The sequence below is a fragment of the Aotus nancymaae genome, unplaced genomic scaffold (assembly GCF_030222135.1).
Source record: "Aotus nancymaae isolate 86718 unplaced genomic scaffold, 86718_ANA_hifiasm-v0.15.2.pri h1tg000108l, whole genome shotgun sequence".
NCBI classification, from domain to species: domain Eukaryota; kingdom Metazoa; phylum Chordata; class Mammalia; order Primates; family Aotidae; genus Aotus; species Aotus nancymaae.
The window spans coordinates 12,516,317-12,533,442 of NW_026988523.1; the positions used below are offsets into that span (position 1 = coordinate 12,516,317).

At 37.7% G+C, this 17,126-nt stretch overlaps 1 protein-coding gene across 2 annotated transcripts in view; it reads right to left on the bottom strand.

The window, feature by feature from the left end:
• ACBD6 (acyl-CoA binding domain containing 6) overlaps positions 1–17,126 on the bottom strand; it is a 199,516-nt gene that overhangs the window by 9,601 nt on the left and 172,789 nt on the right. For both annotated transcript variants that reach the window (XM_012444598.2, XM_064370379.1), the window contains one exon: positions 15,657–15,687. In XM_012444598.2, the coding sequence (XP_012300021.1) occupies positions 15,657–15,687 (31 nt within the window). The remainder of the gene's footprint in view (positions 1–15,656; positions 15,688–17,126) is intronic.

Here is a 17,126-nt window from a genome sequence, read left to right on the forward strand (position 1 = left end):
AAGGTATTACTGCTCACTGACAATGCACCTGTTCACTCAAGAGCTCTGATGAAGATGTAGAGATGAATGTTGGTAGCTGAAATGGGTTTGAGTTTGTTGTTGCGATAGGTAAGTCCAGTGCATCATTGCTGTCAAACTCCTCCAGTAATAGGATGCTGCTACCTTATGCTTAGTGTGGGGCTACGGTGCTAGGGTTTTTTTTTTTTTCCTCCCACTATTCTTGCTCCACCCTTAGCTTTCAGCAGTCTCTGCATGTCTGTACCACAGAGGGAGTCTCTTTCTACATTCCTGTCTCTCCTCCATTAATGGACTCCTCTTGGTTATTACTCAGGGCTTGGCTCACGGTGGGAGTAAGGAGGAGTTCTTTGTCTTTTTGGGCTCGTTTCGGTCTTAGGCAGGACCACAGGGATGGCGATTTCTCATTGTTCCTACACACCCCTCCCCAAAATGTCAGGCAAACACTGTGGTGTATATGTATGTGGTGTGGGTAGTGGTGGGTGTCTTGGGAGGGAGAGACTTTCCTGCCCTGCCTTCACTGGCGAGGGAATCTCTGCTTTCTATCACTGCAGGGTCCTAAGCCCAGGGTTTTCCTGTCTTCCCTGAAGGCAGACTTTGCTTTTACTCTCACTTCAAAAGCAGTGGATATCTGCTTGAGCCCAGGAGCAGCAGGAGAGGAGGCCAGAAGGGCTTTCAGCTCCTCCTCTATGGCTTAAGGATTTATCTTTGAATGAAATAAGAGTGTAGTAGGATTGTACAACATGGTGGCTACAACTAATAATTCACTGTATTCTTGAAAATTGTTCAGAGTAATTTTAAGTGTTCTCACCACAAAAAATGCATATATTAATCAGCTCAATTCAGTCATTCCACAATGTATATATATACATATTTCAAAACATCATGTGGTACAAGATACATACAATTTTTAATGTGTCGAAAATTTAATTAATTAAAAAAGGATACAGGGAAGTGGAAGTGTTTCATGCCTGTGTGCCACTGAAGAGGGCTTTCTTTCTTCTAAATTTCTCTCATCAGCACCCAGTTAATGAAAAAGAATGCAACTGAGGACTCCTTTTGGGTCTCAACCACCCAGTTACTCTAAAGTGTCATGCTAGCTCACTTTAACAATTTGTTCATCTTAGCTGTTTGCTTCCTACCTATTTTTATGCTGGCTGCCTCTTCTGCAGGTGTTCTGCCAAAGGTAAAACAGTTTGTGTGTCCTATAGGGCCTTGTCACTCTTTGAAACAGTTGATTTGGCTGCCATGGAACCTCTGCTCTCCCATGTGTTCACAAAAGTTATGATTTTGTAGATTATCTTTTTCTTTAGTTAGGTTGAGAATGAAGTTCTTTTGCAGTTTTCTACATCTTAATAGTGGAAGCAGAACTCCCCAGGAGTTTGTTTTAGACGATTTAGCAGTGATATTTCTTCTTTTGCTCTCTATCGGTACTTAAGTAAAGATAAAGTAGTTTCTCTGGTTCCCTTGACCATCTTTTCTCCCTGGGTAGATGCTTCCAGCTTAGGGCTTCATGGCTATGTGCTGTGAAGTGGGCACAGAGTCAACAGCCAAAACCAGATTGTGACAGGTTACAGACTTGGGATAGATTTTGTGACCCTTTTATATTACTTATCTTGATAAACTTAGGTACCAAACTCTAATCCATAACTACATAAGCTCAGAAATGGTTCTAAGTGAACCAAAGTAGAGGGTAGATTTTTTTCTGCGCTAAAATCAGACGATTTGTGAACCCTATCTCTGCCTTCAGTGATGTAGAGTTTCTTAGAAGGCTACCAAGGTATAGATATTAACATTTGATGAATGGAGAATAGAAGAAAATGTAAAGGGAGGCAAAAATTGCCTAATCCAACCCCAGGGTTACTGCTGATTGGCTGAGATCATAGTCTGGGGTAGCTCCTGAGACTCAAGAGCTATTCTGCATCTTGAGGGATGCCACAGACAGGGAGGAAGAGACAGTATAATCTTTACCAAGGCTGAGGATTCAAGAGAGTGTTTAGGATTATATTATCTTTTTGAGAATTTAAAATTGCCTCCCAAAATAATTTAATTTTTTTAAAGATGCAGTCTCACTCTTGTCACCCAAGCTGTAGTGCAATGGCACGAACTTGGCTCACTGCAACCTCCATCTCCTTGATTTGAGTGATTCTCCTGCCTCAGCCTCCTGAGTAGCTGTGATTACAGGCGCCTACCACCAAGCTCGGCTAATTTTTTTTGTATTTTTACTAGAGATGGGATTTCACCACATTGACCAGGCTGGTCTCAAACTCCTGCCCTAAGGTGACCCACCTGCCTCGGCCTCCCAAAGTGCTGGGAATACAGGCATAAGCCACTGTACCCAGCCCCAAAATAATTTTAGTTAACATTTTAATTTTAAATTTCTGAAGGGTTTGATCATGAATCACTGTATACCAAATTAGATTAAAATGAAAGACAGTCTCTCATAAAATACAACAAAATTAAAGACACATTGCCTCATATCAATTAGGTGTGAAAAGAGGCTATTTATCCTACACAGAACTGGCTATAAGACATTTATATTTTGAACAATAATGATTTAACCTTTACACTGCAGTTACAGGTTTTAAAATAGGACCTTTAGCAGTATCACAGGAATAAACTTCCCATGATATAAATATGTAATACACAATAATAACCAACATAATCTGTCATATCATGCTAAGCTCAAAACTAACCCAACAGTTACACAAGATGATCAGGGTGAAGTAGATGTGTGCTATGGCTGAAGACACAAAAGATGGTCATCTCAGACAAAGGGACATTAATTACATTTATGCTGTATGATGATATGAACATCCCAGGGGTGAAATATAATATAATCTATGGGCACCAACCCAGGAATGGAGCTTAAGAATTTAAGTTCCACATCTAGAGAACTCTAGTCAACCAGCTATGAAAACGCTAACTGAGGCTAATAGTAATTCCCTACCTTGACAGATGTGAATGAAATTTTAGCTCAGGTCTAACTATAATGTGAGATATAAATTTGGAATTTAAGGTTGCAAAACAGTAACTTGGAGCAAGAAATATGGCATTCATATGAAAGGAGTTTTATTAACAAATGCCTGGGATTTATGCAAAGACAGACTCACATGACAGCATAAACAACAAGGAAGTTGTAGAGAGAAGAGAAAAAAGAATGACGCCTGTAGTCCCAGCTACTTGGGAGGCTGAGGCAGGAGAACTGCTTGAACCCGGGAGGCGGAGGTTGCAGTGAGCCAAGGTCGTGCCACTGCACTCCAGCCTGGTGCCTGGTGACTGAGTAAGACTCTGTCTCAAAAAAAAAGACAGAGTCTTTTTTCCTACAGTAGTAGAAAAATAGAATGAGACCTAGCAACTTAAAAGGATAGAGGTCCTTTTAAACCACATGGGTGCATCTTATCCTGCTATGAGGAGGCCACTTGGAGTATCTCTTGGAGATTCACTGTTGAGAGGCATCCATTATGTTTATGTTAGTATCAGAGCCTACTTGCACATATAGTTGCCCAACAAATAGTTGTTGAAAAAATATGCTTTGTATCCCCCAATTAGATGGTGAACTACTTGAGTATATGCCTTTTTGTATTCTCTTCTCCATCTAGCATAATGCCGGCCACTTACTATTTGCTCAAAATTCATTAGTTAATTGATTTCCCTGCCTTTGGCATCTTCAGTGAAACACAAGTCACAATGTAGAATCGTCTTTCAGAAATGTGTATGCTGCCCACCCTTTCAAAACAGACAAAGGCAAAGAACATGAGAGAGAAATGAGGAGGAAAGGGTGCTAACTTTTTACCAAATTAATGAGGGGATATACTGGTGCCCACAATGTGCTGGGAAATACAAAAACAGTCATAAGCCCATCTCCGAAAAGCTTGAGCAAGTCTATAGGGATTAGAACACTTGCTGAATTTATGGTACCCTGGGAACCTCTATTTGTCAAGTGCCATAGAAGCAGCCCTGACATTGGCACAGGTGAAGATGAATTTTCATTCAGAGCAGTGAGCCTCTGACTCCATTAATCCTCAGGGTTTTGATGATGAATTTCTTTCTTTTTTATTTTATTTATTTTCACTCTAATGCCTCCTCCCACTGCCCTGTAACAGTGTGGAGGTAACAGAACAGATGGTGCTTTGCGTGGAAGACCGAGGGCTCATGAGGATACAAAGCCTGCCCACTCTGAAATCACATGACTGCATGTGCAAGAAAAAGCCTTGATTTCCCCTGGGAGACACAGATGCAATGATATTAGTATTCCCAGTGGAGGAACAGGAGGGGAAGGCTAACAGTCCATTTATAAGGAAGACCACACTTATACCAATATACTCTTCAGCAAGGACATGTTTAATCACAAAATATCCGGGGGACCAATATCTGAAGATTCAAAAAAACCCAGGTAAAATATAGGCATATAAGGATTTTAGTATGCTGCCACACAAAGCCCATTTAGAATGAACTAGTAAGGACGTACAGTAGTAGAATACTGGCCTCTAGTTAACCTGCGATTGGCTCTGACCCAGTTTTAATCGGAAGAAGCCAGGATTTACAACCTGCTTAAAGATGGAGTTTGACAACTGCTATAATCAGAAGAGCTGTCAACACAAGGACAGCTGTCAAGCCCAACCGTAATTCATAAAAAATAATAGCTAAGCCCCCAAAGACATCCCCAACACTGACTGCACTCACTGGATTTAACGATACTTATAGTTTTATGAAAGTTCCTAGAGTAGGTTAAGGGTCCTGAAATAAAATAAAATCAACAAATAGTAAGCGACTGCTTACTAAATAAAAAGGGTTAAATAATATTAAGTGATTAAATGAATAACAAATATGCCCAGCAGATTCTCTGGCATATAATAGGTGTTTAATAAATGGTTATTATTATTATTACACACAACACTGTTTTGACTACCTTAAAAACTGGCAAGAATCCGGTGACCTAGTGAAAAATTATAAAGTAAAAATAACCCACTCCTATAAGCAATTACGAATTGCTTAAATAATTCATAATTGCTTATAGGAGTGGGTTATTTTTACTTTATAATTTTTAAATATTTAAAATAATATTTAAAATTATTTTAAACAAAAAATAATTTTTATTAAACACTCCTGAATTGTCAGAATATTTTAGTTTTATATATTTGTAATGACAGAACTTCTAAGGATATTTAGTATTTGATTATCTTGATTTTAATATATAGGCATTTTTTTTTTGTTCTTTCCATGATAATTAATATAACCTGAGAGAAACAGAAGTTCTGGATCAATTTTAGGCAAGATTTCTGAATCAGGGATAGTTTTTATTAATGTCTAAACTCTCTGTGAACAGAAATAAGAAGATAAAAGCACACAGATAGACAGAGATACTGACATACATTTACTGCCAAGTAGTCTTGAAAACTAGCCTTGAATCACTGACCAAGGTGGCCAATAAGAAAAGATTTTCTTTAATTTTGTTTCTACAAAAGATTATCTTCCACAAAATAATGTCTTCCTTAAAAAGAAAGGAGGACTGTAATTATTTGTAAAATTACAAAAAGAGGTCTGGATGTGGAATTAGAAGACCTGTACAGTGTCTTGGCTCTGCTACCTACAGCTTGGATTACCCTGTCAAGGTCACATCTCTGAACTGTAGTTTTTCATCTAAAAATGGGGAAAGGTAACACCTAGCTCAAACATTTGTAGAAAAGACTAAATGGGATTTTACATAGAAACACCACCACCACTACTGTACATCTGCCTACGTTTAGACTTTTTTGGTGTCTGTATACTTTTTAAAGAGTATAAAATGCATACAGAAGGGTATCAAAATCATACACAGCTGAGCCTGAACAACATGAGGGTTAGGCATGCCAGCTCCACATGAATTAGAAAAGCTACATATAACTGCTGACTCTTCAAAAACTTAACTACTAATATTCTATGGCTGACTAGAAGCCTTACCAGTAACAGAAACTGTCAATTAACACATACTTTGTATATGTCTTCTTAATGTAATAAGCCATAGAAAAGAAAATGTTAAGAAAATCATAAAATACATGTATAGTACTGTACTGTATTTATTGATGCTGTACGTTTATGTTGCCTGTTTCCAAGATCAATCATCTGTCTGAAATGATGGCAACTGTGGTGGTAGACCTCAAGCTATGGTACATATCAAGCAACTTAACTTTTTCTTGTAAATGTCATGACTTTCCTTCTTGGGAACACTTCCAGCATCACTAGTGGCATTTTGAAATAACACAAGGGCCCCCTTGTGTTATTTCAAGGTTTATGGTAGGTTACTAAGCAAGAAAAACACACAAGAACTGTGAGGTCACTTTTTTACTGTGATATGCAATTTACTGGAGAGACAAACTGCTCATGTAGAGTTGACCAGCATCACCTGGCACTTTAAGCACAGACTGGCAACATTTCAGCTCACTGCAATAGCAATAGGAGGTGCATACAAAATTATTACAGAACGGTATGTACTACACTTAACTTTATGCAGTTATAATTTAATACTGCATCTTTACATTTGTAGACATTTTTCTCAACTTTGAATGGTGCCATGAATGGTCTATGCTTGTGTGCATAAGTTTTGATAAATTTTAACTTTTTATAATAGATTTGTGTACATTTTATGATGGTAAATGATGAAATAGACTAGTATCTATATATATTTTACGCATTCATGACGTAATATAACTTTTTCTTTTTCTTGATATTTCTAAGCTGCAAAATTGAATTTTTTCAAACTGCTGCAAATCTTCAAAATATTTTCCAATATATTTATTTTTAAGACTCTGCATGTAGTAAGTGGACCCACACAGTTCACACCTATGTTGTTCATTGGTCAACTATATATAAATTTTCTTAAGGAAATTTATCCATGTAACTAGTATATATCAACAATCAGATCATTATTAGACTCTGAGAAGCACTCTTGCCCTGTTAACCCCTTCTAGTTGTTTGCTACCTGCCTACTTTATCCAAGGTAATCATTTTCCCCTTTACTAATGGTAAAGATGTTTTTCCCATTTTTGACCTTTATATAAGTGGAAAGCATACTGTATATAGTCTTTTTTGTCTGGCATCTCAGCTCAATAGCATGTGTAAGATTCATTTAAGTTACTGCATGTAGATGCAGCTCATTTGCATTGCTGTATAGTATTCCACCAGATGAACAGCACAGATTATTACCAACCAGAGCTCATAATTCCTGAATCTGATGATCCCAATGTTTAAATCAATTCTAGGAATTATTAGTGAATGCATCTTCAAATACTGATTTTCTCCAATCTCTCCTTCTGGAACTCGTATTAAAAATAATGAACTTGACTTTTATCCAAAACACAAGCAATAACATGCTGGCGAGGATGTGGAGAAAAGGGAACCCTTGTACACTACTGGTGGGAATGTAAATTAATACAATCAGTTTGAAGAACAGTTTGGAGGTTCCTCAAAAAACTGAAAATACAGCTACCATACGATCCAGCAATCTCAATCCTGGGTATACACCCAAAAGAAAAAAATTCAGCCTATCAAAGAGATATCTACACTGCCATGTTTGTTGCAGCACTGTTCACAACAGCCAAGATTTGGAAGCAACCTAAGTGTCCATCAACAGATGAATGGATAAACAAAATGTGGCTTGTATGCACAATAGAGCACTATTCAGCCATAAAAAAAAGAGTGAGATCCTGTCATCTGCAACAACATGGTTGGACTGGAGGTCATTATGTTAAGTGAAATAAGCTAGGCACAGAAAGGCAAACTTTATATGTTCTCACTTATTTGTTGAAGCTAAAAATTAAAACAATTAAAACCGTGTAAAGAGAGAGTAGAGGGATGGTTACTAGAGGTTGAGAAGGGCTGTAGGGACATGGAGGGGAAGTGGGGATGGTTAATGGGTACAAAATATCGTTACAAAGAATGAATAAGACCCAGTATTTGACAGCACAACAGGATGACTATAGTTAATAATAATTGAATTATATACTTCAAAATAACTAAAAGAATTAGATTGTTTGTAAAACAAAGGGTAAATGTTTGAGGGAATGGATACCCTATTTATCATGATGTGATTATTATACATTGCATGCCTGTATCAAAGTATCTCATATACCCCATAAATATATATCTACTAAGTATCCACAAAAATTAAACACAAAAAAATTAGGCTGTGGACAGTGGCTCATGCCTATAATCCCAGCACTTTGGGAAGCCGACACAGGCGAATCACTTGAGGCTAAGAGTTTGACACGGCCTGGTCAACATGGTAAAACCCCGTCTCTACTAAAAATACAAAAACTAGCCGGGTGTGTAAAAATATAAATACTAGCTGAGTGTGGTGGCACATGCCTGTTGTCCCAGCTACTATGGAGGCTGAGAAAGGAGAATCCAGGAGGCGGAGGTTACAGTGAGTCAAGATCACACCACTGCACTCCAGCCTGGGTGACAGAGTGAGATTCTGTCTAAAAAATAATAATAATAAAATAAAATAAAATAAAAATAAATAAATGCTGAACTTTCCTGTTCTACTCTTAATGTCTCTTTTACATTTATCATTTCTTTACCTTTCTGTGCTGCCTTTCTGGCAACTGCTTTAGACAAATCTTTTCACCAATTTTTTTTAACTTGTGTCAATTTTTCACTTTAACTTATCCATTGTAAAATTTCTGTGTTTTTTCATTTACATAAGTTCTATTTGGTTCTCTTCCATATCTGCCTGTTCTTTTTTGGAATGTCTTGTTCTTGTGTTTTTGATTCCTTGATTTTATACAGACTTATTCTGATCATTTCAATAGTTTTACTGAAGTTCCTCAAAGTCTAATACTGTGGTTTTCTGTGTCTGCTGACATTCACTCAAGTGTATTTTGTAATTTTGGATTGTGAACTGATTTTCAGCAGGGCTTCATTCTGGAGGGATTTTGTACAGTATAGGTTGAAGATGTGTTTCTCAAGAAAAGTTTAGCATTCACCAACCCAGTATACTTATGTTAATTTCTTGACTTGAGGATTCCTGGAATAATGAGAATATAAATGTGAACTCCAAACTTACAGGGCTTTTGTTCCCACCCAAATGCTAGTCTGAGGCAGAGAAGCTTTGTCTTCTTTTTACCAGTGGGCCAACTTGTTCTAATCTCCACCCTTCTGCCTTCTCTTTTAAGCTGTGGATGTATCCTTTTGAAGGTACTGGCTCATGTGCAGGATCTCAGTTTTGACTCCTGATTCCTTCTAGTTCAAGAGGCCTTATTTCCAGGTTGCATTGGCATTGAAATCCAAGCTCAGAGTTCTCCCAGATATAGTGTTTGCTCACCCACTTATCACTATAGATACTGGGTTCTTATTTATTGGGTGGGAAGTAAAGAAATCTGGGGACATCTCTTAAAAAGAATATTTATTTTATCCAGCAAATGGTAGGCATTAAAATATTTGTTGAATGAATGAAATATAATTAAGAAGGTGTATCATATTCATAGTACCAACAGAACCTATGATACTCAAATTTAAAATAATTTAAATTTTGAACAGGTAATATATGCATATAGGTCCAATACAGAAGTTATAAAAGGGTTTATAGAAAAAGGTTTTCATCTTATTCTCGTATTCTAGCCCCCCACCTCCTCTTCCCTAAGGCAATTAACATTATTAGCTTTTTATGTATCCTCCCAGAGATATATATTTACTAGCAAGCATAAATAGATATATTCATGACAGCATACTATATACACTGCACTACACCTTAATCATTTTGTTCAACAATATATGTTAAGAGATTTTTCCGTACGAGTACATAAAGAAAATAGAGCTTATTTGAAGCCAGTCAGAAATGCCTTTTGAAAAATCCCTACCCTGTTGCTATCTATAAATGCATTTTAAATATATCAAACTTAAACAGACACATTCCTACATCCATAAAGGCATTCACTCCTAATGGTTAACTAGGGATGACAGAGTGACTCATCTAAATTCTCAAGGGCACATTCAATCTGGTTTAGCCATTGCTACAGTTTCTGGAAGGGAGAAATAAAAGGAAAACACAGCACACGCCATAAAGAAGGCACTGAAAAACATCTGAATGAGGGAATGAAAGAAGGAATAAGGGGACGGAAATAAGAGTTGATTCAACAGAGAATGTGGGTGCATTGGGAGTGGTTGTCTTTATAAGCAGAGCAGTGAACTCTAGACCGTAGGGCAAATATTTTAGAGTAAAAGAAAGCTGGCCTCTTGGAGCAAGGTATCAGGAAAAATGAGTAGCCTGAATTTTGTGCTGAAGGCCTTACAACCCCCGTGAAGAGTTTATTTTCCTCTTTTTTGAATCTGCAGTTGTTTGACTTAGGCCCGATTATCCCAGATTGCCATCATAGCCATGGGGTGGTTGAGACAAATTTTTTCTGGGTGGAAAATTAGGGTTTAGAACAGCTAGCTCTTAATAATACAGGAGGAGTCATATGATAGAAATAGTAAGTGATGTGAATGCTGTGGACGGAGGTATGGGAAAGCACTCATTTTTCTGTCCTTTCCTAGTAAATATAGAGACATGGGTTTGATTTTCCAGTTCCCTTAGGCAAGCTTGTTAATCTCGTTGAGTTTTAGTTTCCTCGTTTATAAAATGGCGAGAACAGAAACTACTACATATACTTTGGGAAGCTGACATGGGAAAATTACTGGAGGCCTAAAGTTTGACAACAGCCTGTACTAGATCCTGTCTCAACAAAAATAAAATACCTTAGCCAGGTGTGGTGGTGCGTTCCTGTAGTCCCAGCTACTTGGGAGGCTGAGGTGGGAGGATTGCTCAAGCCCAGAAGTTCAAGGCTGCAGTGAGCCATGACTTGGCCACTACACTCTAGCTTGGGTGACAAGAGTGAGACACCGACTCACAAACAAACAAACAAAAAACTCTTCTAGAGGGCTATTTATAGACAGGAGCTTACAGATTAAATACACTTTATTATTTTACTATTTTATATGCTCATTTTAATGGTTCTTTCAAAGGGATTTGGTACCATATGTGTTTGTATGTACACAGATGCATTTATGTGCAATTTTAATTAACAAATATTATAAGCATGGCATACAGAGGAATATAGAGGCTAATAAAACAAGTTAACTACTACAAATATGCTGCAATAAATGTTCTAAATCATATTTCATTATACACATGTTCAGGAGTTTTTCTCTGGTATATGTCTAGAACTGAAATTACTGGGTTGTAGACTATGTGTACCTTCGACTTTACTAAATCTTACTAAACTGATATCAAAATGGCTGTAACAGTTGACACTCTCCTCAGTAATGTATGAGAATTCTTGTTGTTCTACATTCTAATACTAATATTTGTAGATGTTTACATGTTGCCAACCTGATGAGTATGAAGTTGTATCTAAATGTTTTAATCGCATTCCTGAATTAACTGTTGTTGGGAGAGTTCTTGAAAGGTCTCTTGCATAAAGGTACATAAGGTACAAAGGTACATAAGACGTGCAGAAAACATAAGACAGCTTTTGTTCTAGACTAAGTTTCAAGGATGTTTGTGTAAACAAAGATTTAACAACAGAGATAGTGTTTCTTTCCAGAGCAGAGGGCAGGTATGCTTACCATCCAGAATAATAAACATAATACCTCCTCCTGAGCAAAGGTTTGCTTGTGGCCCATTATAAAATATTAGAGTTCCGTAAGATCAGGATTCCTAAGCCATGACACAATGGTGTGTGCAGTATCTACCTAGGCCTCTCTGTATTGCTCTGGTGGGACTTTGGAGGCAAGAAGAAATGAAAACATGAAGCTCAGGCTGCTTGCTGTGCCATGGATAATAAAGTCTTTTGTCTCTGATCCAAAAATTTTGTCTTTTGCCAGCAACCATGAAACTGTGTCAGGGTAACTTGTTAGCTTTAAGTAGGGTGCAATTTCAGACAACTCATAGTTACTATTATTTTTTTTGAGATAGGGTCTTACTCTGTCAACGAGGCTGGAGTGCGGGGGCATGATCATGACTCACTGCAGCCTTCAATTCCTGGATTCAAGTGATTATCCTGCCTCAGCCTCCCAAGTAGTTGGGACCACATTTGTCCAGGACAGCCTTAGCAAAAGGTAGCTGGAGGCAAGGTGGAAAATGTTTGTCCTGCTTCTACCAGGAAGAAAGCCTTCTCACTGGGAGCTGGGAGGAGAGGGAGCTCTGCGTTCCTGGCTACATCATTGTGGAGTGGAGTCTCCACATTGCTGAGCTGGCAAGAGGGAAAGGAGGTGATCCTGGCTCAAATACCACAAAGTTTTCCTTCTTACCAAATTTTTTAGATTCTCTTGAATATATGTCTCTTCATTTGCTTTTTGTCCTTAATACCATTTCCAGAAGCTATAAATGTCTATAGTTTTGAAAATAATTTTCACCAGTTTGACAAGGGAGCATGTCAGTGAAGCTTCTGATGTTGTCATGGTGGAATTCAGTTCTCTGCCTTCATTATGATAGCTGTAAAATAACATCTTGATATTTGGAAGAGCAAATCCTTCTTTCTTGTTTTTCTTCAAACTGCCTTAGATACTCCTGGCTCTTTTATCTTCCATATGAAGTTTAGGACAAGCTTGTTAAATTCCACAAAGTATTCGCTGAAAAATTCTTATGAAAATTCTCTGAATTTGTACTTTGTGTTGGCAGAAATGATCATTATGAAATTGAGTCTTCCCATTCATTAACATGGGTTATTTCTCCTTCTACTTAGTTCCTTTAAAAATGTCTTTTAAAAAATTACATTTTTTCGATGAAGGTTTTACATGCCTTTTGTTAGGTTAAGTCCTAGGACTTTGTCGCTGTTGTAAATAATATTTAAAACAATTTTTAATTTTTTTTACCTTTTTATACTAATGTTTGAGTGAACTTTAAGAAACTAAGCATTCACCTTCCTTGCTAAATTTCATAATTAGTTTTAATAATTTGTAGAGTTTCTTGGATTTCTATGTAGCTAATTGTACTGAGAATGATGATGATTTTGTTTTATCCATCTCATGTACCTTTTATTTATTTTTTCATTTTGTGTTATCTACAATTCTAATACAGTATTGAAGAGAAATAGTTATGGTATGCATGCTTTTCTTGTTTCTGATTTTAAAGAAAATGCCCCAAACATTCCATCTTTAATAATAGTGTTTGCTCTGGGTTTTTGATAAGAAAGTTAATCAGGCCATAGAAGTCTCCTTCTATTCCTAGTTTAAGAGCTTTTATCATAAAAAGAATTAACTAACATTCATTGAGTATATATCAGGTGTCAGACATTGTTCTAAGCACTTTACAAAAATTAACTCATAACAAATCTCTGAGGTTACTATTCCCTATTTCATCCTGAGTAAACTGAGGTACAGTGTGAGTTAAATATTTTGTCACAGGTCAGTGGTAGAACTAGAATTTGAACCCAGAAGTCTGGCTTAAGAGCACAGGGTCTTAACTACTTTTCTCTACAGCTTTTTGAGTGTTGAACGTCCTCCAATGCTTTTTTCTGCATTTGATTTGATTTTTTTTAACCTGATTTGCTGATGTAGAAGCCTACATTAATAGATTTTTTTAAATGTTAAGTCATCCTTGAATTCCTGGGATAAGCTCAATTTCGTTAGCACATATACCTTTCTTTCCTTTAAAAATACACTGATGGATTTCATGTGTTAATATTTTATTTAGGATTTTTGCATATGCTCAAAAGTGAGACTGACTCAAAATTTTCTTTTCTCCTGCTGGTTTTGGCACCCATGTTATGCTAGATAAACTCATAAGTGAGTCAGGGCTGGCAGTTGGTGACAGACATTTCAACCTCAATTATTAGGCTGACATATATAGGTAGTATAATAGCCAGTCCAATAGGTTAAAACTCCTAGATAGCACAGCGAGGTTTCTCCAGAATCATCCCTCCAGAATGATTTTGCTTTTGTTTCTGCCAAGCATCCCAGAGACACTATCAGCTTGAAATCCCTTAGCTGATTTCTAAGCTTGGGATTTTTGAACACTTAAGAAGTGGAAATTTAAAGTCCAAGCAGTGAATGAAGTGTCCAGGGTCATCTGAACCACTTGTTACTGAATGGCAGTCTAAGATTGCCAAGACTGGCAAATGTATTCCCTCCCAAAAGGTCAGAAGGTGGCTGGTCCATAATCTGGTTTGAATACTGATGGCTGTCTTTCATTCAACCATATTCACACCCAAATAGAATCCTTTTTTTTTTTTTGAGACGGGGTCTGTGTTGCTCAGGCTGACCTCAAACTCCTGGATTTGAGTCATCCTCCTGCCTCAGCTTCCTGAGTAGCTGGGACTATAGACATGCACCACTGTGCCCAGATTCTTTTAATTATATTTACTAGTACTTTACATGTTACAAAATACTGGAATATCTTTTATCTCACTGCATTTACTAAGCAGAGCTGCCATATTATAATTTCCATCTTTGATTTTTTTTCTATTTTACAGATTTCTTAAGCTAATTCCTTTGTAAGAGAAATTAGTTAAAAATCATATTTATTTTTCTTCAATTATATCAACAAAATATTTCTTGTAGGAGAGATGCTAAATTCTACAGTGGCAATAATTAACATCTTTCTTGTCACTCATGAATAGAACCAAGAATGAAATAATGAATTTTCAAAGAGGGTCTGGAGGGGTCTCCATTTCTGTTGATAGTATAGAAACACTTAATTTATTTTAAATGTGACCATAAGAATTTTAACATATCTTCAACTTACTAAGTTATTAATAAATTTTTTTTTTTTAGATGGAGTCTCAGTTTGTCGCCCAGGTGGGAGTGCAGTGGAGTGATCTCGGTTCAGGGCAACCTCCACCTCCCAGATTCAAGTGATTCTACTGCCTCAGCCTCCTGACTAGCTGGGATTACAGGCGCCTGCTACCATGCCTGGCAAATTTTTATATTTTTAGTAGAGACAGGGTTTCATTTTTTTTTTTTTAGATGAAGTCTCAGTTTGTCGCCCAGGCTGGAGTGCACTGGTGTGATCTCGGCTCACTGCAACCCCCACCTCCCAGATTCAAGTGATTCTACCGCCTCAGCCTCCTGAGTAGCTGGGATTACAAGCACCTGCCACCACGCCTGGCTAATTTTTATATTTTTACTAGAGACAGGTTTTGTTGGCCAGGCTGGTCTAGAACTACCGACCTCAAGTGATCCGCCCATCTCGGCCTCCCAAAGTGCTGGGATTACACGCATGAGCCACCGCGCCCAGCCCAATACATTTTTTTTTTTTTTGAGACGGAGTTTCGCTCTTGTTACCCAGGCTGGAGTGCAATGGCGCGATCTCGGCTCACCGCAACCTCCGTCTCCTGGGTTCAAGCAATTCTCCTGCCTCAGCCTCCTGAGTAGCTGGGACTACAGGCGTGCGCCACCATGCCCAGCTAATTTTTTGTATTTTTAGTAGAGACGGGGTTTCACCGTGTTGACCAGGATGGTCTCGATCTCTTGACCTCGTGATCCACCCGTCTTGGCCTCCCAAAGTGCTAGGATTATAGGCGTGAGCCACCACGCCTGGCCCCAATACATTTTTTAAACAAAAAATTATTGTATCTCTGCTAGCTGCCAGATACTTTTCTAAGAACTATGTAAGAATAAAGTTGAAAACAAATAGAGAAGATGTTCAAATATGATAATTTAGTAACTTAGAAACTTCTTACCATAATGTAGAGCTGTTTGGCCTTCATTATCCTATAAAAGAAACAAATAATACATTTTAGAAGTCTAAGTAATTGCAAAAGTATGAAAGTACATAAACTATAGCAAATTTATCTAATATACCCAGTACCATAGGTTTATCAGACTTAAAGTCAGTTATCTGAGCCTCAGAGTAACTTTTCACCAAGCTCACCATCTTGAAGAATAAAGAATGATAACTTGTGCACTGTGGCAGCTACAATGGAGTAACAGGATAACCAGTTACCTACAGATAATAAACCAAAGGGAAATCTTCAAAGTGAGGCAGTCTGGTTACCTAGTTAGTGGCAGAAAAATTGACGCTGTGTCTCATTTATCTTGGCCAGTATTAGAATTTTTTTTTTTCCTAAGCTGGCCCCCAATCTATCTATTGAATCTGTGATTTATAGTGGATAGTTTTTTATCCCCTTTCAAAGACTCACAAATTCCAGGCTAATAACATTAGGTTTCCTAACCAGATCAAGTATGATAAAGTAATGTGATTTCAAAACATAAAAAATCCCCGAAGTCTTAAGGAAGCCAAAAATTACCATAGAATACTTAGGATATTCCAACATTTCAGTTAATTATTTTCCTTTAAAACCAAGAAAACTATATATACTACTAATTGTAGCACAGTTGAGTACTTTTTAGCAATGCCACCTCTTAAATTAAGAGCCACTAGTCATATTACATGCATAACAAATAATCAGTTACACAAGTGAAAAGTAGAATTCAGTAATTAATTTCATAAGCACTTTGTAATATGCATGGCCATTATGTCCCTGATAATTAAGAATAAATGTGAAACTGTTACTAGGAATAACTTGGAAAGGGTGACGTTATCCCAGTCAAACTATTCTTGGGTACCCATATCTGCCTCTCCCACTTCCTAACAGGTGAATGTAGGGGTGGAGGTTAGCACCAAAACTTTTTGGCAATGGGTCTCCCTATTAATCTCCTAGAAAGACAAGCAGGAAGTTGCCATAGATAACTTATTTTATGGTTCAGATAGGTAGTAAGAAAAAGGTCATCGCAGGGGGACAACCTTGAGACAACGTAGTTCATTTTCCTACTATGGAATGAAGTCCTGATTGGATTTGGAGGTAAGGTGCTTATTACATGGGTGAGAGAAGATATGAAAGAAGTAATTTTGGCAGGAAGTCGGGGTAGAGTACACTTGGCTAAGGTACAACTATGGCTAAGTTTGGGATGTCCAGGAAGCATCATAAAGATAATAAACTCCACTTTGGGAGGCCGAGGCGGGTGGATCACGAGGTCAAGAGATCAAGACCATCCTGGTCAACATGGTGAAACCCCGTCTCTACTAAAAATACAAAAATTAGCTGGGCACGGTGGCGCGTGCCTGTAATCCCAGCTACTCAGGAGGCTGAGGCAGGAGAATTGCCTGAACCCAGGAGGCGGAGGTTGCGGTGAGCCGAGATCGCGCCATT